This window comes from Aptenodytes patagonicus, chromosome 5 (genome assembly GCF_965638725.1).
Source record: "Aptenodytes patagonicus chromosome 5, bAptPat1.pri.cur, whole genome shotgun sequence".
Lineage (NCBI taxonomy): Eukaryota > Metazoa > Chordata > Aves > Sphenisciformes > Spheniscidae > Aptenodytes > Aptenodytes patagonicus.
In genome coordinates, this window is record NC_134953.1 from 25,021,630 (window position 1) to 25,045,060 (window position 23,431).

The window sequence follows — 23,431 nt, forward strand, 5'->3', positions numbered from 1 at the left end:
ACTGAATCCAATCAGTGACTCTGACCTACTGTATCTGTTTCAAATACATAGCCTAGACTCTTACAATTTGCAAGTAGCTGCTGTAGAGACAAGCATGATCTATTACCAATCAGATGGTTATTAGCAATTGCACCATTATTACGTGAAAATAATAAAATACATGTCTTCAAGCTTGAAGGCTTGAACTCACTAATACTGTTTGAATTCTTTTCTTCCCTAAACTGTTCCAGGGAGAGGGATATTTTATCAAACTGAAGCTTGTTACAATTTTTTTCCCCCATTTTTTCCAATCTAAAGTTAGTGTTACTGAATTTTGCCAAATGAAAGTTAAACAGTACTAGGGCTGAAAGAGGATGCTTATCTCGGCTCTCTTACATCGACAGGATATGGATCTCCAGTTTTCTAGGAGCTCTAAACTGACACTGAGTTAAATAACTTTGTAGCATGGTAGTGGGAGGTTTCAGACCTACTCAGATATGCCAGATATGTCCAGGATAGACCAGACTAGACAGCACTTCTTGATTTAGACAGTAGACGGCCAGATGAAGCTCAGGGGAATGTTTCCTGCAGTATTCCTTGCGAAGTTTAATCATTCCTCACCCATCTTCTTAGGATTGCCAGTAAGTGTTATAGTTAACCAAGCCGGAAGGCTAGTAAACAGAGAGGTAAGCAGTGAATAAAGGATGGCTAATTACACACTCACATCCTTGAAAATTCAAATTGCTATAAGGAGAGCAGATAGGAGCCAATGCTCTTAAACTACTTCTTCACTCTATTTTAATTACTGGGACAAAATGTAGTCAGGAGCATTACAGACCAAATTTCATGGTATCTCCAGGCTCACCTCAAAAAGTACAAGAAAAGTACCGTGAGAGGTATGAATAAGTCACACAACAGCTGTTAGTTTAAATGGTATTAAAATACAAAGCAAGTAGAACTTAACATTTGGTGCTCTCTTTAGCTAAGAAGTATGATATTCTATGAGTGATTCCATTGGGATTGGCATCAATAAAAGTATTAGAAGCTGGATCATAATGAGGGAACAGCAGATAAAAAGAATAATAATCCCTTCATATCTATTTCAGCAGCCAAGCAGACTGGAAAGAGTAGAAAAATACTTGCTGGTATTTAAGGTTTTTTATTCAAAAGTGTTACTTCATTAGGGAAGGCCTTACAACTGATGTGCTGGAAAAGGTGACCTTTACATTACCGTCACCATTTATAATAAAAAAGATTCATATACTACCCAAAACTCAGTTACATGCCCCACGACATGCAGAGGTAGGTAGGTAAGTCCCTGCCCAGAAAGTTTGCTCTTCAGGTTAAGACATGACAAGTGGGTACAATTACAATTAAAGGACAAAAAGAGAAAAAAATAACATAAACAGCCCTGCACAATAACTTAGATTACTTATCCCTATTAGTTCTATTCTTTTTCATAACATATTATATGCACTGTACCTCATCACGTTAAGTTCCTCTCTTACAGATGTTGCTATAGAAGGGAGCTTTTAGGAGAGACTGCACAAAGCTGTCTTTGAGCTACAGAAGGAACCTTCTTCCACCTTTGGCCACTTCATCCCTCAAGAAAACACACATTCATTGACAAAACTTCAGGACAGAAGGAATTTTCCTTACTGGTTTTGGTAACAGAGGGCAAAAGAGTAATGTTCATCTACTCCAGCCAAATGGAATAAGCAGTCATTTTACCACCTCCTCTGGCATATAAGGGAAAAACAGAAGTCAGCCTGGAAAAGAGATGTGTGAATGTGGTCTATAAAATGAAGAGGATCATGGAGAAGGCAAATACAAAATGACTTGTTCATTTTCTTCCACACTAGTAACGGGGGCCTGAAATGAATCTGGCAGTTGCACACCTCAAGACAAATGAAAGGAGATTATTCTTCTCACAGTTGCATAATTACAATGTGCAGCTGTTTGATACGGGATGCTGGGTGTGCTAGAAGTGTGCATGAATTCAGGGGCAGCTTGGACAAGTTCATGGAAGAGAAATTCTCAAGAAATTCTAAGGCACAGAGAATCAGCACTTTGTGGCTTGCTACTTCCTGCATGGACCCCGAATAACCCCGTTAAAGTGAGAAGTTTTCTAGAGGCTGACACAGAAGTGCTGACTTCTAACAATGCTGCTGAGCTACGAGCTTTTCTGGTATTAGTAAACTGGCATAGAAAACCCATTTCGTGCTTGTAAATCCTCTGACTAATTCGTTACAAATATGAAGATGCCTTGCTCTCCCACTAACCTTGTCTTAAACACTGGAGGAGAGCTGTGGTGTCTCACTGACTGCTGAAAGGCAGCGTGAACTTCACTAAATAATCACTTCGTGTTCTGAGAAAAGCCTAGAGAAGTTAAGCTCCAATTGATGCTCAATACTAGCTAGAATGATGATTTATAAGAATTGCATAGTACATGTTTGCATCTAGGATGTGAGACGATGCTCTCATCACAGGTAAAATCAAAAGCCCTTAAATATCTTGTCATTCTAATTTTAACTTGGCAAAGTCACTGAATCTTGTAAGTGATCTGAAATCTTCACCACCAGACTGCTGCTGAAGTCCATGTTGCAGCGGAGGGTTGACGTATGGTTTGGGACTATAATACCAGGTTCCAGAAAGGCTTCTTAATGTAATGGGTGATTCTGATTTCTTGAGTTCCCCAGAGAGCGTATACACCAAAATACTCTCTATAGGCAAAACCTATGAATTCAAATTAACAAGAATAATTTACTGAGTCAACTAGGTTAATGTAAAAGTTTGAGTGACCTGCTTCTGCAGTAAACTCTACTTCTGAAATGGGAAGAAATTGTGAGGATAGAAAGAAGTGAGGTTTTTGTCCAATATTATATATGATAGAATTAAATCAGAAGCAGGTAATGTAGATTAGATACTAATTTTCTGTGGGTCCCTTAAATTCTAGTGAATCAGCCTTTCTGAGTTTGTCTATAAATGCTTAAACATATACAAAACCAAGCATCCACTCCTTTTGAATGTGATACTGTATCACAGATCTGAGCACCTGATCACCAGATCTGAGTATACCATATGCTGTAGTATGACAGCTCTGAGCACCTGTAACTATCACTGAATCCAGTTTTGGCCAGGATGACCTAGGATAACTTGGAAGGAGACTTTTTTTTTGAGTGTTTCTTTTAACAATTTCTTCCAAACACCTGGTCAGGATTTTTGTTTGCTGAATTCTATTGGTGACTGGTTAACTGACCAGTTTGCACCCTAAAAACAGTCTTTAATTATGTGAGCAGAAGATAACTCAAATGAATTTTAATGTGACTAATTCAACACTTTGCTGGACTAACTTAGTCCTGAAGAAATGAAAAAACCAAACTCCCTGAGCTACACACTAACCTTCTTTCTTAATTTTCTGCTAGGATTATGGAGCACAGAGATGGAAGATCTATTTGCTTCTACAATCTGTATCTGAAGTAATTAACCTTTCAGGGCTAGCTAAGCAAAAAAAAAAAAACAAACAAACCTGCAAATGTTTTTGTACCTAGAACTCTTAAAAACCACTTTAACCCAGTTCATAATTGTATGTGCTAGATATGAGATAAGTCATCAGTCAGTGGAAAGGATTATACCAAAAGGGAGTCTCCCCTTTCTGTACACCCTTGGCTTAGGAGGTGCCAGTAGTGACCCAATATACTTAAAGGGTTTAACATTAAAATGTTGAGCTGCTAGTTTCTCATTTGTGTCTACATACAGGAACAAAGATTTCTAGGAAAGCCTGATCAGAAATGTTAACATCATAGTATGACAACACTATAGTACTACTTGAAAAGACATCATTATCAAAGCACTAAAAACTAAAATTACTGCAATTAATACAATTTAATTATGAAGATTCATGGTGATCGAATGTGGTGACAATCTGCCCAAAGAACTATTCTCCCCTGTTTAAAAGCATTTCTGTCGTCTTTTCAAAGAAAAGTGAGGTAATTCATCCACTAGCAAAATTATAGACAAGAGAACTGCAAGACGAACAAATAACAGATGACAAACTGAGCAATTTAATTTTTTTACTATTTTTCATCCCTCTTTCTTCTTTCTGCCTTTTCTCAGGTAACAGCTTAAACATATATGCTAGCTGATCCCACAACACCTTGTTTGTGTCTTGATGTTGTAATGGTAGACTTAACTATCAAATACAAATTTGAAAATTTTGCTTAAGACTGTAAATTATTTAAGGCAGGGATCAGCTCCAGGAAGGATGGTTTTGCTATTAAAACTCTGGAGTAGGACCCAAAAGATTGGGGCTCTGCTACAGCCTTCTGGTGTGATGCCAAGTCACTTGAATCCCAACTCAGCATCACACCAAGACGAGCAGCCCATGGCAAGAGCCTTGTTCCTGATCCTGAAAGGCTGTGTGTTTGTTCAGTGTTTATATGACACTTCCCAGTACTTTTTAGCTTTAAAAATAATTACCGATGGATGACAATAACACCCTGTTTGAAACTTTGCATTAAGCAGGTGGAGTCACGCAGCAATTGGTCTGACCTTGTTCGTGTTATCTCAGATGAAGCATGCCTGACACAAGATCTCTTTTGTCACTAGCCAACAAAGTCACAGATGCAGCTGGGAACCCAAGCCTTGTGCAGCAGCGGCAGGGTGAGCGTCCCTCCACTGCATGCCCTCATTGGGCAGGCGCAGTGCTGTCCTGCTTCGTTCCAGGCTTCTCAAAGGGCTTCTGCAAGGCTTGCCACAACCAACTGAGTGGTGGACCAAAGAACTCGCTCTGAGCCTTGCCAAGGTAAAATGGGATACGTTGGAGACAAGAGCATCTAAGGAACTTAAATTAGGTGCATCGTGATAAGGTATGAGGTATCTGGTGAGTGGCTGGAGGAGAGGAGATGGAAGCAGGACATGCTTGAACCTGCAGTGGATTTCACAGGGATGAACTCTTTGCTCCTAACAGTGTATTACTGACTTCAGGGGCCTGGGGGGACTAGGGGTGGGGAGGGCAGGAAGGGTATGCAGGACTCTGCCTGTGCAGGACTCATTGGAGGATCAGGGACTGATATTAGAGTTTTCTAAGAATGATCTTATTTCTTTTGAAGATAAGTTACTAGTAGTAAGACTACACTTAAAACGCTTTCCCTACTTCACCTCGAAGTAAATGACTGGCTCCATTTACTCCGATGCTTACCTATCAGCTGGTGATTAAGTGATCAAACAGATCAGGGCTGATAAGTGTACGTGAATGATTGCAATGATCAAAATGAGTTTTCAAGACTATCTATATGATTTAGAAACACAAATTAAGTTTGTTCCTGGGTCCTTTTAAATACAATCACTGAATAGCAATTCTATGAGTAACTTTTCTACTAAATGTTAGAAGAAACTTCACTCTGTAAAAAAATGTTGATGCAAATGTTTTAAGAATTTCATTTGCTTGCCCATAAATTGCAGCTCTAGAGAAAAAAAAAGCTTCTGTTTGTCAAGGTCAGGTAGACAATCTTTAAGAGATGCTTAGAGGACATCCTGCATATGCAAAATCTCCATGGCAAACAGAAAGAATCCCAAAGGTATTTTCTTGAAACCTTGCTATCTTTAAGAAAGTGTTGATTCTTTTGGATCCAACTCATTAAATGCCTGAAGTACTCCTATGGTCACTATGACTTTTTTTTTAATGGGTCAAGGAAACCCTCAGGTGAATTCCGGGTTCTATTTTTAATTAGGTTTGAACTGTGTTCTTATTTGCTTTAGATGTTTGCAGTATGGATCACTACTCTTTTTCTTCTTGTTGCAGCCAGAGGTAAGACACACAGTTGATAAAATCTATAAACAGTAAAAATTGTTGTGTGCAGCTGGTGTATCCAGAATAACTATATTTTAGAAAAAGGATGTGCTTTGGAATGGATTTAACAGACTTCTTCATTAGGAGCATTGAGTTACGTCATTTATTTCCCACATTCAACCTATTACTTTTTAATTCTGTAAAGGTTTTTGCAGCTAGCAAACAGAATGGGAATTAGAAAGGTATTTTTATATATGAATTGATACTAAAATTCTTTCAAAACAGTTTCCCCTACCCACCCTCAACCCACACCAGCATTTACAGTAGACACAACTCTTGTAATGCCAGCCTAGGCACTTACTCTTCACAGTGCTATGCAGAGAACAAGAAAATAGTCCCAGTCCAAAACACATCTTTACCTATTGGAAAGAATAGTTCAACAGGGACAGACACACAGGAAGAGCAGAGAGAAACAAAAAGACACAGCCCAAAAGTTCGCTGGCATCAGAGGAAAGACCCCTGTGAAAATGACTGCATCACTTGTGGAGTCTCTAGCTGCAGCTCCACAACCAAATCTTCTCTTTCTCTAGATGTATTTCCAGTATCTATCACTCTACCCCTGCGTTTCATACAGAGTAACGAATAGAGTAAGTCACGGTCTGATGTAGTATGAATCTGTCACCTATCCTAGGTAACAATAGTTTCTCATTTTTTTCGGTATCTTTTTAATAGCAATAAAAATTCTTTGGGATTTCACAACTGTTGTGCTATAATAGTGGGTAAGGATGACATTTAATGGTAACACCCTTATGTCATATTTGCATCATTACTGTATTAAAGCCACAACAGAAATTGGGAAACTCTAGTCCTTCAGGCACAGACCACACTTCCCAAGGCTGTGCTTTGCTCTAGGCTTCCACTCAAAATCCGCTTCATTGCTTCCACTAAAATCTTATGGTGATAAAAAAAATAAGGGAGGTATGTTCAATGTACATTATGGAGCAACCAGAGGTATCTGTTTTAATGTTTTGGTTTCATTTTACTCCTTCATGAATTGTTGCACAAGAACTAACAATTTAGATAATCCCTGGAGCCTTAGCACTAATTTGAAGGACTGCTCTCTGCTGGCAGCAAAAGCTGGTTTGTTCTCTGGATCCATAAAAGATCAAGATTTTATTGTCTTTTTCTGATGGCTGCGTTAACAATATGTTTGACAAAATAAGTCATGAGTTCACCAACTAGCTCTACTCTATGGTTGAAACAGGAATTGGTCTTGAAGTCCCTGCTACCTGCACAAGGCACAGGACCACAACTGAGCCCCTTAATGAAAAATAAACACGGGTGCCATCTTAATCTGAATCAACCATTTTCCACTTCCCTGGTATAAACACTATCCTGCCGGCTTCTTGTAAAGTGGTGAATGCCTAACCTGCTACGTTCCCAGAACACTAACATTTTTCTTTGCGTACCCCAGGAAGGGAAGTTTGCTACAAAAGGCTTGGATGCTTTACAGATAGCCCCCCTTGGTCTGGGATCCCAGGGAGAGAACTTGCAGGCTTGCCCAGCTCTCCGGAAGCTGTGAACACCAATTTCCTCCTTTACACTAGAGACAACATCATGAAATATCAAGTAAGAAACTGCTTTGTTTTAATAACTGATATTCAACAAGTTATACACACAGTTTCTTTTCTCCCCTATTTTTGCTCAAAAGTCTTGCGGCAGAGGCCCCAATTCTATATTACACACTCCATGAACAATCCATCCCAATTTCCTTTCATCTCATTTCTTTTTTTCTTATTTCAGCTCTCTGACAGGCCAGGTACACTTACACCATATTAATAGCAGCCTTCTAACACAAGTCATCTGAGATATTTTAGATATATACTTCTCTACAGTAAGCTAATGGCCCAAATTCAGTTTCAGCTTTAGCATTATAAAGCCAGAGGTAGGAAAGGCAGTACAAAAGGAAAGCTCAGTTTTGGCTCCTGTGTGTCTCCAGCTTAAAACCATATTTCAGGCCCATACATATGACTCAGGGATGTGGTTCACACACACGATTACTAGGTCCTCTGAACTACATACGATTGGTCCCAGAGGCTCTGCTTATGTGGTGGCCAACACTGAGCCCTAAGAGCAGGTAAATAGTTAAGAGTGAAGATCAGAAGAGAAAGTATCTGTGTTCACCAGAGAGGAGAAGGAAAATAGGATGAAAAATTAAAGGAAAGCTTAGAAAGGAAAACAGGAAACTAAAGAAAAAAATAAAGGAGAGCATGAAATCATAAGTGGAAAAGAAGGAAACAACCAAAAAGAGAATGAAATGGTGATGGATAAAGAAAATAAACAAATATTAAACATTTTTTGGAAGAATGGGACTGAGGGAAAATGAAGACTAAAAAGCTAAAGAAAAAGACTTGGTAAGATATACCTTAGAGAGAGCTTGGAGGTTTCTCTTACAGAGAGTTGAACCAGGTTATCCCTCATGAAAACACACCAGGTAGAGAAGCATAGAGACAGCAGACTGGAGCTGTATGGAAGAAAAAAAGTAAAAAGGTGAGGTTATCTACATCTGCAAACTAGTGGCAGCGAGAGGAAGCTCTGGATTGTGACAGAGGGACGAATGGAAATAGCTAAAAGGAGCCTGCAGGACCTGTTTAGGATGGATCAAATGGGAATGTACTGAAAGATGCCAGCAGCATGTCAGCCCTTTCCTCTGAAGATCAGCAAGTGCTGGGAAAAGCTCACAGCAGGATGCTCAAGGTGTTGGAGCTGTCTGGGCTGGGCTTATCCATAGCATGAAGCAGTTTTGTGGAGCTATAGACTAGTCTGGTGAAAGAAGAGAAATGACCATCAGAGAGTGTGAATTTTACTTGGAGAAAAAGCAAGAAAAATGAAGCAAATTAATATGAGGGGGGGGGGGTAATTTGTTGCTGTTGTTGGCTTACATTACATGAAGAAGGCTTCATAGCTGTTTTATTTATATAGATGGCAGTCACAAACAGTGGAGGTGTTCCATAATTTCTCCTGTTTGAGTCACCTCAGAACAAGTCCAACATCTCTAGCTGAGAGGGCCTATCAGGTTTTAACTTTAGTCAGTCTTTCACTGAAGGTGAGGTGTGCTAATTAGTGCATGACATCCCCTTTTAAGCTTACGAAACCATTACAAAAAATGAGCCAAGTTTTGAAACAATCCAGTATTCAGAATTTCTTTAAAAGAAAATAATGCCTTTGTTCTCAATAAACCCCAAAATACCTACAGCCTCTGATGTTCTAAGCCTGGTGGGCTTTCTCATAAAATATAAATAAGCTTAGCGACGAAGGTCTTATCTTCAAAGAAAAAAGAAAGAAAAATAGGTATAGATTCAAAGTCAACCACATAATACCTTGCAGAAGATGTTATCTTTGTATTTCTATGGCCAAGTTTGATAAAATCTTCTATTTACATGGCATGTTGTACCAGTATATCTCAAGGCATTGTGCAAAGGATGCCAGTATCATTAGTTCAATTAACTAGAGGAAGTGAATAATTTGTTGAAAGGATTAATTGATATCCCCCAGCAAGGGAGTTTACAAGTGAGGAACAAGACACATCTCTTCAGAGTCCAGAACTCTGCCTCAACCATTGGGTTACTCTGCCCTGTATCAAAACGTACACTGGGATGGAGCAGTCACATCCTTGTTGTGTTGTTTGTCGGTTGGTTTTTTTTGACACAGAAAATTTCTGCTACAAATGTTTCAACTATCAAAACTTCAAATTTCCGAACGCACAGGAAAACTCGCTTCATTATACATGGCCATCTTGCTGGAGCAGACCTCCCCTGGATAACAAATACATGCAGGGTATGGTATGACTGTTTTCTGATAGTCATTTTACTTGTATTTGAAAGTGCAAATATCCACATCACCCCATTAACTGGCTTAAAATTCCCACATAAAATTTACACCTCTGTTCTCTTGTTAATTCAGGGAATATATGAGGGGAAAAACAACTCAGAATGAAGATCAATTCCACATGACCACCTCCTTGTTCCTAGCTATGAGTATAGTGCACTTCAGCCTTCTGCTAAATGCCCTTTTGCTGCACTCACCTCCACAGGGAAAGCTATAATTAATTGATTTTTCAATTCCTTGCCAATAATAAAGGGGAAAAAAAAAGTCACTTTTCTCACCTCAGCAAAAGGTCAAAATAAACATTTCAGTTTGAGTGAGGCATTTGATCTAATAAAAACAAAATGCCTTGTTCAGCAGATTGGTTTTATTTTATTTAGGCACATTTCAAAAATGAAATTGTTTCAGAATGAAAAATCAGAATGTTCCATTTCCGGAAGTGTACAAATAGAATATTTTGGTTAAAATATATGAACTTTGGGGCTGAGCGATTCAAGCACATGAACACAAATTTGTGAATCCTTTTAGATGATCCAAGCGTATACATTTTGAAGAATAAAGCTTGGACAATAAAAAAGAAGTCACACTATCCTCTTTTTGTAACTGGGGTATGGTCATTAAGAGAAGTTGATACCCTAAAGCCAACCAAGGCATCTGGAATGGAAAACAGAACTGAAGCAAGCTTCTGTGTGTCTTTATACAGTGTTCAGATCACTGCCTCCACTCTGCCTCCTTGTGTTGATTCTTCAGTATTAGTAGGAATTAAGATACTGAATATGTGTCTTTACCAGTCACACGAAGTGAGTCCTCGGCTATAACAAAACAAAATATTGTTTGCATATGCCCTGCTACAATTGTAATTCATGCCTGTTTGCTTCTGTTCTTCTGTTTTCACGTTTTCCACCAGTTCATGTTTCACACTGAAGACGTGAACTGCATTTTGACCGACTGGAGAGGTGGCTCTAGTGGTTTGTACACCGAAGCAGTTAACAACGTCCGCATTGTGGGGGCTGAGCTGGTATATCTGGTGAACCTTCTTGAGGTAAAAGTATCCGTGGAACGTGAAAGCCAGCGCATAGTCTGTATGGTAAAAGCTGCATTCAGGGTGGCACCCTTAGGTTTGATGCAATAGAGTCAGGAAGTACAGAGGTACTCAGTAACACAGCTGAAAATGTCATAAAAAGTCTCTAATCCTGCACAAACAGAAATACCTACTTTAGTGTCAGACCACAGATAAGCATGTCCCTAAAGGCTTACAGGCCATAGTTTCTCAAAGTTTTGCTCATGACGGGCTTTTTATTGGGTAAGAATCAGATTGGAGACTGTCTAGCAAAACTGGCAGGGTGAAGAGTGGTAATAGAGGACCAATACGGTTAAAACGTCCCTCTGTGGGTCACACACACTGCCTCCTGCAAGAACTGAATCACAGCACAGAGAAGCGACTCTCCTGCAGCCACCGATGTCAGGCTTCCCATGCAGAAGCTCAGCTGAGCCTGGCACACCAGCAGCGCTCCTGGCATGGTCCTACCCATCCTGCAGGACCTGTGGTGGAGCATCTCCATAGCAGGACGGCTACTTGATTCACACAGAGGGTATGCCACAGACAAAGGCACTGAAAACTCCTCCACCACAGATTGCTATCCTGACTGGACACACAGGTTCAGGGGTGAGGCAGTGGGGTCATTTGCCTTTTGGATAAACAATCAGTGCAAATGTAGGGGAGCTATATGCAGAAATTCCCCTTTCCTTCTTTTCTATCATAAGGACCAATTCCTGATAGAGATTACTCCCTTCCAGAGGCGTGATCTAAGAGGAGATGGGATGAGTTTGGAACTGCTTCTCTTTAGGTACAGATCCCTGTACCTAAAGGGACAGTAACTTCCCACCCAAGACACTTCCTTCCATCGACCGCTGGTCTGGCCATGTCCTGGCACAGCATGGGGCCATGATGCTGTGCCACAGGCTTGTATCCCCCGCTTAACACGCTTGTTTTTTCCTTTCCATACATCTTCACAGAAAGAGTATGGCTACTCTCCTGCCAACATTCATTTCATCGGCCATAGTCTTGGAGCACATGCTGCAGGGGAGGCAGGGAGAAGGAAACCTGGCATTGGAAGAATAACAGGTACTGAAGCTACTTCAACTGATGAAACTTTATTTTCATGCAGCTTAAGAGAACTAAAGAATCACTGCTGCCTTATGAACACACAATACAGACTGCAATGTGCTGGTTTGTCATAATTAACAGTATACAGCTAGCAAGATGGCACACAAACGAAGCCATGTCCTATCACGTCACGCATTTCACATGTCAACATTCATAGCTCTGAGAAAGGCTCGACTGCAACAGATCAGAAAGGCTTAACTATCCTGACTGTGGCTAAATAGAGGTCACTTTTCACAGGTCACAACAAGTCCCAGGGAGCACTTGGTTATGATTTTTAATGATATAAAAGAACAGGAACAAAATTCTGTATTACCTGTGGAATAACAGACTTGTAAAACACTAGCAAATCATTGTCATATTTGGTCTTAAAAGCCCACTCTAACATGATTTTTCAGCAGTTCAAAAGATTGAAAATCTGAAACGAAAAATTAAAAACCCTGGATCTAGTATGTCAGGATGAGACAGTAAATAGCCATGGACACCCTGAAAAGGAAGAAAGCTGTTAGTCGCATAGCTACGCAGAGAGACACAGCATCATGACGCACTCACACATCACTTTTTTTAAAGGCTCACTATTTTCTCCTTTCGTTTCTCCTCCAGTCAGTTCTTTTCTCTGCATAGACATTGCTTTGACTAAGCTGTGTACACAGTAAGCAGTCACATAAGCAGTTCAGGGAAACTGGAATCAGAACTGTGTTGCGTTAGCACCGAAGAGAGCTCACTGACACTGAAGTGAAGGGGTAACATTTTCAACCAAGCTCTTTTGGAAATAAAAATAGATTTTTTGACCAAATAAAAATTCTCAAACAAATCTACATGCTCAGAATAACATATCAAAATTTCATATTTTTCACTAACATGCAAAAAAACCCCAAACCTCTTCTTACCCCAAAAGTAAGCCAAGCACCCATCAGCATTTTACTGTGCTGCAAGGCATCCAGCCACCTTTCTATTAAAACCCTGCTTGTTTTGTTGGCTGTGGACCACAAAATGGATTTTTATATGTGGAGTAAAGGCAGAAATGTAATGACATACAGGCAAAATATAAAAGCAGCAAACTCCAAAAAAAGAAAAATCCATATAGTATTATTTACTTAATCAGACATATCTCCGTTTATTTAGGTTTGGATCCAGCTGGGCCCCTTTTCCAGTATACTCCCACAAGGGTTAGGCTGGATCCTTCAGATGCAAAATTTGTTGATATAATTCATACTCACGCTGGTCATCTTTTCTTTGACTTTGGTAAGTTTTCACGCAAAGGCTGGCACCAACACAGAGGTTGGCCACAGCATACCTGAGAGTGATCAGCCTCGATTCATTGTGCGTTTCAGCTCCAGGAATTCTTCAGACTTGTGGCCACCTGGATTTTTACCCAAATGGTGGGAAGAAGATGCCAGGATGCAAGCAGCTTCGTGTACCTCCTGCAACTCAGAATATCAATGACCTTATGAGAGGCAAATATATTTTAAAGAAGTAATACCTCATTATAAGTTACAGTTAGAAATAAAGGTTAGGGTAAGGTAAAGCCTTTTGAATGCATATATCATTTCTATAGCTCAGATTTGGAGTAGAGAGAGAATGCTTCAAAATGGAAGACTTAAAGCTGCCTGTGAAATACCCTCCAATTTTCTTTTATACTAACTAAGGCAAATTCCAGATGGAAACTTCAGTTAAAGCATGCAGACTTGTTTGTCACAACCTTTATAAGAGCCTGCCACTGTGCTGACAGACTGACCTCAGTGGGAATTCCACACATGAAGGACCGGTAAAATTTCATTCAAGGATAATCCAAAAATGAGTATTTTAAAATTTGAGCTTCCCTTCTCCCTAGAAAGACATCGGTCCCCATATTACTGGGGTTAGACATACTCATCCACATACTGATCCACGACATTAACAGCTTTAGTGTCTTCAAAGGGAACAGCACAAAGTTAAAAATATAGAAGATGATAAAATGACTGTTCCATTGATAGCGCATGTTCTTCAAAGAAAGCTGGGCAGTTAATCAGAATTACCCTGGGATCCAGTACAATAGATCCCCAAAATCCTGTGTTCTGATCCTAACCTACAGAAATGAGACCATCTGTTATTCACAGCTAAATGTTTTGAAATCCCTACCGCTAGTTAAGTAATTGGCTTTCAAAAATGCTCTGTCTTAGAACTGGTTGGAGAACTTAGTAACAAAGAGGACTGAAAGCTGGCTATACACAAAGTCACTTGGAACCGAAATACTGTCTAATCGGACTGCATAAGAATGTCTGCATTTTCAGCAAAAAATTTAAATATTTTCCAGAGACATTTCACAAGGCTCTTTGCAATGTTTTGTGGTGAAGGAGAAGCTCAGCTCTACTGAACATGAGCAGATGGAGTTGGTTGTTCATGCAGGTCCTAAAAATAGAGACAGCCTTAACTCCTGCCTCTTGGTTAAACCTTACTTTGTGCATCTCTTCCGTTTGATAATATTTACATTTATGTAGTGCTTTTACGTATGAATTGCTTTAGAAATGCTATTTAGTAACTTCTTTCTACAGCTTTTGATGCAGTAGGGAGAGAAGTATTATGTTCCCATTGTATAGATGTTAAGTGAATTTGGCACTAGCACAAAGTAAGCCACCGTAAGAGCTGAGGTTTTTAAAGTTAAAAGCACAGACCCTTCTGAATTAGATTTAAAGAAAGAACTATAAAGAAAACATACTCAGGAAGCCTTGGTGATGCAGATTATTTTCAAGAAAAACAGACAAAAATAGTTTTCAGAGGGGTTTTGGTGTAGGTTTTTTTCCTTATGTAAAGAACAATGTGTGTCAACTGGTCAATACCAACTGGTCTGTCTTTAAGATGCTTAAATATTGGCAGTAGGTGAAATTCTGATTTCACTATAAACTGTGCCAGCTTGCAAACTCCAGTGCCTCCAAGACTTCACCCTGTGGTTAGGTGAGCCCACACACATGCTTAAGCAGAGCCCATTTTTATACAACCTAACTTTAGTATATTGTGCTTTGATAAAGGAGAGCCTTCAGAACCAATGAAGACAATACTTGTTACAAGGGACCTGTAAATATAACCCAAATAGCACTTTCTTCTTTCCTACACTGACTGCTTATAAATTTCACTCTGATGGGAAAACGTGCTTGTTTTAAATAATTCTGACAAAATCAAGGACACACTGCCAAACATCTTGCTTTTCAGAGCATTTCACAGAATCACCGCTGAAGCTAAATAATTACTACAATTACCTTTAGTTCTAGAAATGAGTGGAAACTGTGGTTTTACAAAATGCCATGTTGTGATAATGGTAAGCAAATGAAAACTACTTCATAGTAACTACTATATGCTTTACAAACGCTGTAGCTATGAATTATTCCAATCTTTGAAATATCAAAGGGAAATTCTCCCAAATCCTCCTCGGTTCTCATGCTAAAGTAAAAGCAGTTAAGTACACATAGCAGGACTGGAGGCTGCATGAGGTCCAGCTTGGTGCATCTCCACCACTGTTAACTTCAGCATGAGCACAGGGACACGCAGATTAGAACCTAGCTCTTCCCCATCGAAAAAATATATGTAGCCATAAGGGCACTTTTTACTATAAAACCAAATAATTCACACTTTAAACATCTTTTAATTAGTACTTTTTTTTAATCTGAGACTTCACTGTATGTACAAATGCTTTTGAGGAAAAAAGACCCACAAGTGTTGTTTTGGCATGGACTTTATGTTGATGTAGAGCTTTAATCTTTTTTACCTGGGCTTTTTCCCAGAATATAGATCTATTGGATGTGGACATAAAAGAAGTCTCCGGTATTATGCTGAGAGTATTATCACTCCCGATGGATTTGTTGGGTATCAGTGTGAAACATATCGAGCTTTTGTATTGGTAAGTACCAAGTACATATTTATCTGAGGGGTTATAGCCCTGCCCTTCTTCTCTTAGTAATTTCTGGGACAACTTCTACACTCTGGATCATGGGATACAGGGGGGGCTATGCAGACCCACTGACTACCCTCATCCAGACCATACCCAAAAAACAGGCAAAATGTAAAAGCAGCAAACTCCAAAAAAAAGATCCAGAAGAAAGTAAGGCAGTAAATATAAACACCAAAAACAGTTACAAAGGGAGATATGAAGAGTTGAGTAAGAGGGCAAGTGGCTGGGTTCACCTTTTGCATAGGTCAGCAGTAAGGGACACTCAGTCTGGTTGAAGGAAGTCCATCTAAATCTCGTGGAACTCATCATCAAGAGGACAGCCTCTGGCTTTCAGAAATGTTTAAACATCTGTATAAACAATAAACATCCACAGTATATGGGGCAGGGAGATATTTATACAGCACAGCATTGCTCACACCACCCCCAGGTGGCACAAGAAAGCAAGCAGCATAATGTCCTGGTGTTTCATGCCTGATATAACTGGGCTTTTAGTGGACCAATTCTGGCAATGCAGCTGCGGACTGGTCAAGAATGAAGACAAGTCTGAATTTATTTCCATCTACTCCCAGAAGGAATGATTACAATACTGTGGAAAATTTGTTAAGGTTTGTAACAATGTTGCCATGTAAATTGAAAGTTTGATGTCATTCAGGACTTGAAAACCTGAACCCTGTGCAATTTAGTGATGCAAGGGAAATATTTTTTTCAATCTTGTAATAAACAAGTGATGATGATCATTTAGCCTTTTATTTTTCTAATGCCCAACTAGCCAAAGATCCACAAATACCTGTTCCTACAGAACATCCCAAATATCACAACTGAACTATCTAAATATAACCATGCTATTTTCTCCAGCTGCAATTAAATCAATTTCATTGAAAATATACATGCTTGTCTTTTTTTTTTTATTTTAATGGACATCAAGGCCTTGATCTGAATGTTTGACCTGTTTAGGTAGATTAATTTCATTAAGGTTCTGCATGGGAATAAAGGCTGAAAAGCAGACAGAACACATTCCAAAGCGAGACCCCAAGCTTCAGTATTCCTAAACTTAAATATCTTTACCATATGAGTGAGATATCCAGCCAGACCTGCTTGAAAATATGGTTAGCTGCCCTATAATAATTAGCAGACAGCCTTTCAATGGACCTTATGAAAGATGAATATGTTACCTATATTTTACAGATCAGGTAGTAAGGCACAACATGCATTAAGGTATTTACTTATGGTCTCTGCAAGAGCATAAGGAATTAGGCCAGCTTTTCAACCTGTTCCTCTCTGATTTTCAACCTGATGAAATAAGCTGACTGACCATCTCAGCTCCTTTTTTCACCACACTGATAAATACTGAAGATATGATATGAATTCGGAAGCAAGTACCTTTTCAGAAAAGCTGGGAAAAAGCTGAAATACCCTAATTTCTTGTACTTCAAGAAGTGGGATTAAAACTGATAACGTCTTGTAACACACATCATTATTTCCCCCCAGGGAGACTGCTTCCCATGTCCGAAGGAAGGATGCCCACTGATGGGTCATTGGGCTGATAAGTTTTCACATAAAACTGAAAAAGAACAGCAAAAGGTTTATCTAAACACAGGGCCCTCCTCTCCATATGCTCGTAAGTGCTTCTTTTGGGTGGTGAATTCTAAAGTGGCAATGAATTTTGTGTGAACAAATCTTTCTTACACTTCTACAGAGAGTTGCTGGAGTTAATGACTGGCACTTACTACAAAATCTAGAGTTTCAGGTGTGTTAGGCACATGTAGTACCAGCATTATCTGGGAAAGGCTGAGATGTTTATAGAAACAGATCAACTGATGCTGACCTCTGACCTAGAAACCCTGCTAAATTTTGTTAGTTAGATGATGGCTTCAAAAATTCTGTAAAGCTGAAGGTGGGAGGAATGTTGTGCTGAAAGTCCAAAATTTCAAGTCAAAAAAGTTACATTGTATTTATTGACAAAAATTTATAAAACTGGATCATTTCAGGATATTTTTGCAAAGCTTATCAAGTCAAAATGGCAGGGAATAATAAGAAGTATAGTTTTAATTGTGAGTAATGTAGAAGCAGCCACAGAACTGGGAAATAAGAAAATTTATAAATAAATTGTAATCCATCACAGGTGATGAACTTCAAGGGCAATAAATGAGAGAGGGTCTTTGAGGTCCTTATTCACTAGGCACTAAAATATGAAAGCAAAATTAAGAACAAAAAAATCTTATATCACGCCTCCATAAGAGCAAAAAGTAAAAAAATTAGAGTATAGAGAAACTAGCCATTTCTCAAATCTAAATGAATACATTAATTTCAACATTTACAAACTGTTGAGTTTATAGAAAGTATAGCCTGAAACCAAATATAACCTTATGAAGTGGGTGAAGAGATTCTCCTTTTAATAGCCCGAATTAAAGCCAGTACAAAAACTTCCCAAACCTTGGAAGGTTGCTTGAAATCAATATGTGCTATTGCGTCTGAGGCCCTGCTTCTGCCTTAGAAAGACATGCGAGATGACAGGATCTCCTGACAGCTGTTGGGCTGTGCACAGGTATAAGAAAAACCCTAAACACTCTGTATATCAGGATCATCCCGGGAAAGCTGCCGGTTTTGTTTAATATATCTTTAACAACCCAGCAGTCCAGTGAACCTCACTTCATAGTTGAGAGCTAACAGGCTACCCGTGAGACCCCACAGGTTGCTTACAAGTGTAAGAAATTACAAAATTAAAATGAGGCCAAGTGGAAGAGCAAGGTACGCTATTGGCCGTGGCAGATTAAATACTCAGCATAGCCAGTAGGTCAGCAAAGATTGCACCTGTGATTTAGGCCTCTGTCAAGGAAATTAGTACTACCAGAATCATGCAGAACTAACATTTGCCTTAATAAAGAGTGGCATTTTATTTGCTTACAAGCACATTTGTGCAATCCTTTTCTCTCCCTGAAAGATATTGAAACATATGAAAAGTTTTGCCATTAGGAAAGAAATCTCCTTACAACCATAATCTATTTCATTTTGCTTTCAAAGGCTGGCGAAAAGAGATACATGTCAGAATATCTGCAACAGAAACCATGAAGGGAAATATAGATGTAGCCTTGACTGGAACTAATGGTAACAGGAAAAAATATACAATTGACAAGTAAGTTTAACATAACTGTTGAAAAAATGGCTCTATCATTGTTATCATATTGAATTTATACACAGCTATTTTTACATGTCTCATCTTGTTCTATGTGATCTGTGATTTACACTGGTAGCAAAAGTAGCTGATAAGTGGTTGAAGTTCCCCATGCTACAGATTGTGGTAAAAATCTGCTTGCTGGTCTCTCCTGCTCTGTATTTTCTTTTCTTTTCTGAGGATGACGGTTAGCATAGCAAAGTGGGCAAGAGCAGACAACTCCGTGGCTACTGCTGGACTCAAAGATCATTTGGTGATCTTCTCTGAGAATAAAAAGAGCTGCATGATGTACAGTCATTTAATCATTCCCTCCTCTAGGGAATACGTGAGTAAGGAAGTTGCAGCTTGCTTATGAACTGCGCTGGAGTCTGGGATTCCTGTCCACTCAGCCTGTTTTTTTCCAGTAAATGTGAATTTAAATCTCATAAACTGATCCTTGTCAAGAGCACAGTTTAAATATTGTAAAACCAGCCTCCTCTGTGTTTGAACATAGCCCTGTTACTGGTCTGTATTAGGAGTACCTTTGGTTGCAAATACACTACTGCAGCAATACACCTACAGGTAATTTCTATGTTAATGTCACACTGTAATGTGCATTCCGTTATAATGAACACTGATATCACAGAAGGCACAAACGTAAACTATAATTTTCAATTTTCTTCATGGTTGAAAGCAAACAGAAACAGAGAGAACTTTTTGACTTGGATTTATTTGAAGATAGATCTCATTTTCCAAAAATAACATCTAGAATAAACCCCATGGCAATACTGACAAAGGCTGGGCTGACTAATCTAGTGTTTTCATCCTGAAAGGCAGAGAAATTTAAGTAACTAAGTCATCTACATACTTCTGTAGATCCCTCTGAGTAGCGATCTCCTCCTTAAGTACCAACAAGCCTATACATTGGGTTGATAGGCTGAAAGCCTGTAGTGGGATCCACAATAGCCTTCCTATATAAGCGGGAATGGTGTTTCCTCTGCTTTCTCAAGTAAGGTTAATACAGAGACTTTGTGGCCTTCACCAATTTGCCTAGCTGGTCTCTGCACCACAGACCAGCCAAAGGGGGAAAAAAGTGACATTTAGACCTCAGAACTTCCTCCAGGTACTCAGGATAAATCACGTTGGGAGAGATGAGGTAGCCTCAGCACCACCACAATAGCTTCAGGGAAGGCAAAAAATTGCAATACTGATTTGGAGGAAGAAATCAACCAAAATGTCAATGAGACATTCCTTCCTAATCCTTACAAAAAAGGTTAAATGAAAAGTGCATTTTATATATATATATATATATATATATATATATATATTTGTGGGGTTTTTTTAATCTTCCCTCGAGTTTAGCTCTATTACAATGTTTGTCAAAAAAAGTATTTGGTATATTTTATGTATGAAAAATCTAAGGTCCAAGGACATTATAAAAGACTTTACTACACGGCTTGAATGACTAGTCAGCAGAGAGGACAGAACTTGGCGTTTCTGGACCTGAGACATGATCCCCTACTGCCTGAGCTGAAAGCTTCAGATCTGTGTCAAGCTCTGCATCAAGAGCCCTGTGCGTTCCCCAAGGAACATATTCTCCAAGAACACGTTCTAAGCTAAAATTTTGCCCAACATCCCTGATTGGTAATTCTTGAAAAAAAAGTAATAAAATTATAATGATAGTATTCAAAGCTTCAATTCTCATAGCATCCCATAAGTCATCTCCCTTTCTGCCTAAACTGTAGCTTTTTTTTTTTTCCTCATTTGGAAAGAACACAGAGCATCACTTCTATGCTTTTCTTTTGGCAGAGGAACTTTCAAACCAGGCAACACATACTTGAACTATATTGATACAGAAATTTCTGGGAACATTTCAAAAGTTGAGTTTCTCTGGAAAAAGCATCTAGGTCACGTACACAGAGGCTGCATGGGAGCTGAAGAAGTCACAATAATATCTGGGGAAAACGGAAATGTGTGAGTACACAATCTAATGGTGTTCCATTCTGTGGGTCTGGGGGGAAAAAGAACCAAACCAAACAAAAAAACCCAGAAAAAAGTAAAAAATACCCAAAACACCTTTGCATGGTATCATGCCCCTTAAAGCAAGTGGGTTTAAGTACTGAAAATAAGAGCCTAATCCAAATTTCATGGCAGTACCCTGCTGTTTGGCTGACTAGTTACTCCCACCAGCTCAGCACTACAGCCAGACTTCTCCAAAGAACAGAGATATCAAATCTGAAATTCGGGGGGGGTGTAGCCCTGCACTTGTAAGAAAGATGATACAAGTTTTTCTCCTAAATTGCAGTTTCATGTGCCTACGTCTCCATTAGCACATAGCACAGCACATCAGAAATAGCTCTGCACAGTGCAACAGTATACTTGCCCTGGGAGCGTACTTTAGGCTGACTCCAACCTGATCCCATGGACTGGGCACCCACTGGCATCTGCAGTATATTAGGTATACTTCTGGAGCACAGCTCTCGGTTTAGTTTTAACCAAAATGAATCCAGCTGATGTGTCTTGACACCACTCTGTCACGTAAAACAAAGTGTGGTAAGTGGGGAAAATGGAGTGAGAGATTCCCTTCAAAAGCGCACTCCTGGTCCAAATTAAAATGCTAATGGAGTCTGAGCATAAAGGCAAACACGTCTTAAAATTTACTAATTAATCACTAACTAGTAATTCTTTAAAAAATCATTTGATAACATGCACTTTAGGTTCTCAGTCTACTAGAACTCATGCTTCGACCTAACATGAAATAAAAATAAGATTTATATTGATTATCTTGGGCCGCTGCTAAGAATACGTCCCATTATGCTGAAAAATATTTCCTTAAACTCTTCCTCCCTCTCCAGGTCTGTGTTCTGTGGCTGTGGAACCGTGCGGCCGAGCACGTGGCAAGCCCTGGCGCTTTGCTAAGGCTCGGCGAGGAATGCCATGGTTGTCCACTGTGGCAACCCTCACCACCTGGAAGAGGACACTTCTTCAGTCAGCAGCAAACTATTAACAAGGCTCCTTCAATAGATTATGAAAAATTTGCCCAGCCCACTACAAAAGCTCTATTTCCAAATTAATGTTGTCAGTTTTATCCATACAGGGTGTTACACTTCTGTGAATTCCAGTTACAATGACAGCTAACATGTATTTTACCAGTAACAGAGACATGCGGTGCAATTAGATTTCAGAGTCAAGAGGGAAAATAATAAAATAGGAAAAAAAAGTCCTAGCTAATTCCCCTTTGAAATACAATTAATTATTTTAGGAGGAGCATCCAAAAAGAAGCAACGAAAAAAAAAGGGGGAAAAAAAAGAAAAAATAAGGAAAGAAGGAAGGAAGATGAAAAAAAGAAAGAAGAAAGAAAAAAAAGAAAAAAGAGAAAATAAAAAAAAGGGGGGGAAGAAGAAAAGAAAAAAGGAGCATAGACAGCCAAATTCTTTAACAGTGCTTACTTACTTGTTCAGGAAAAGGACACTTGTGTGCTTTCAGAAGCATCTGATTGCTTCTATGGCAGGAGTCCGAGGAATAATTTTAAATATAAAAATAATCAGAGTTTGAATGGCACTGCCTGACATGTCTTTCCTTCCTGAAGAATACATTTAAACAACATTTTAGCAGCACATCCAAAAGACTGCTTAGGAGCTGGGACTGCGTACCGAGTTGTACAGTAGACCTTGAGAAACTCTACCATCAAAGTTCACCATGTGTCAAGCAGGACAGCTTAATGTACAGCAAAATATTTGATTGTTGCCTTTTTCCTGAGGAAGAACTCATTGATGGGCTCTATTCAGCTCTGCTGAACACGGGGTGAGCTGGGACTCTTTCTCTATAGCTGAAACAGGCATCTTCTTTATCAAAACTATGTTGCACTATTGAGGATCTTCAATTTTCTGGCAGCCTTTAAAGTAACTATTTTCTCTTTACTGGTGAAGTTGAATTTTCCACCTCTACCTTGCCTTTCTGAAGCCGCTGAAGTCAGGCCTGAGCTGCATTATTTGCATTACTATATAGCATTGCCGCCCCCCCCAGTTTGGCAGTATTTTGATTATACTGGATAACAAAAACAGACTACTAAGAGTTATCAGCATCAGCCAAAATAAGCTAAGATTGCTTCTGTTTCAATACAAGCTACCCACAAAAATCTTTTCGGTTTTTAATCGCCCACTGTAGTCTAAGACATACACCTAATTTTTAAATCTAATGTGAGGTTTATCACTTGGGTGCAGAAATCCTGTGCGTGAATCATGTTGGGCAACTCTGTTCTGTCCCATCCTAACAACTAGCTATTCCAGAATACTTCCAGTGAGGTTTACCAGAAGGTGTGAATAAGATGCGTTACACAAGGCTAAACGTGAGTGATGAACAGGTGTGTTTCAAAATATGCAGCAATAATTTTGAGATGTCAGAATCTAGTCACCTCCTATGAAGTTTGCCAGAGGAGCTTGCTTAGGAGGTTTGCAGCAAAGTTGACAAATCAGCTGTCGACCTTCTCAGGCTCACTGCTTCAGTACCCTTACCATCTCCACCCGCACGGAGTAG

At 39.3% G+C, this 23,431-nt stretch overlaps 1 protein-coding gene across 1 annotated transcript; it reads left to right on the top strand.

Annotated features, from left to right (window-relative positions):
• Nucleotides 1-5,498: 5,498 nt before the first annotated feature.
• On the top strand, nt 5,499-21,969 carry LOC143160285 (pancreatic lipase-related protein 2-like). The gene is made up of 13 exons (XM_076338011.1): nt 5,499-5,558; nt 5,740-5,788; nt 7,245-7,399; nt 9,482-9,607; nt 10,563-10,697; nt 11,672-11,780; nt 12,945-13,064; nt 13,154-13,276; nt 15,578-15,693; nt 17,233-17,362; nt 18,766-18,877; nt 20,705-20,867; nt 21,751-21,969. Exons 1-13 carry the CDS (start codon nt 5,499-5,501, stop codon nt 21,967-21,969), a joined length of 1,617 nt encoding a protein of 538 aa, XP_076194126.1.
• Nucleotides 21,970-23,431: the final 1,462 nt, after the last annotated feature.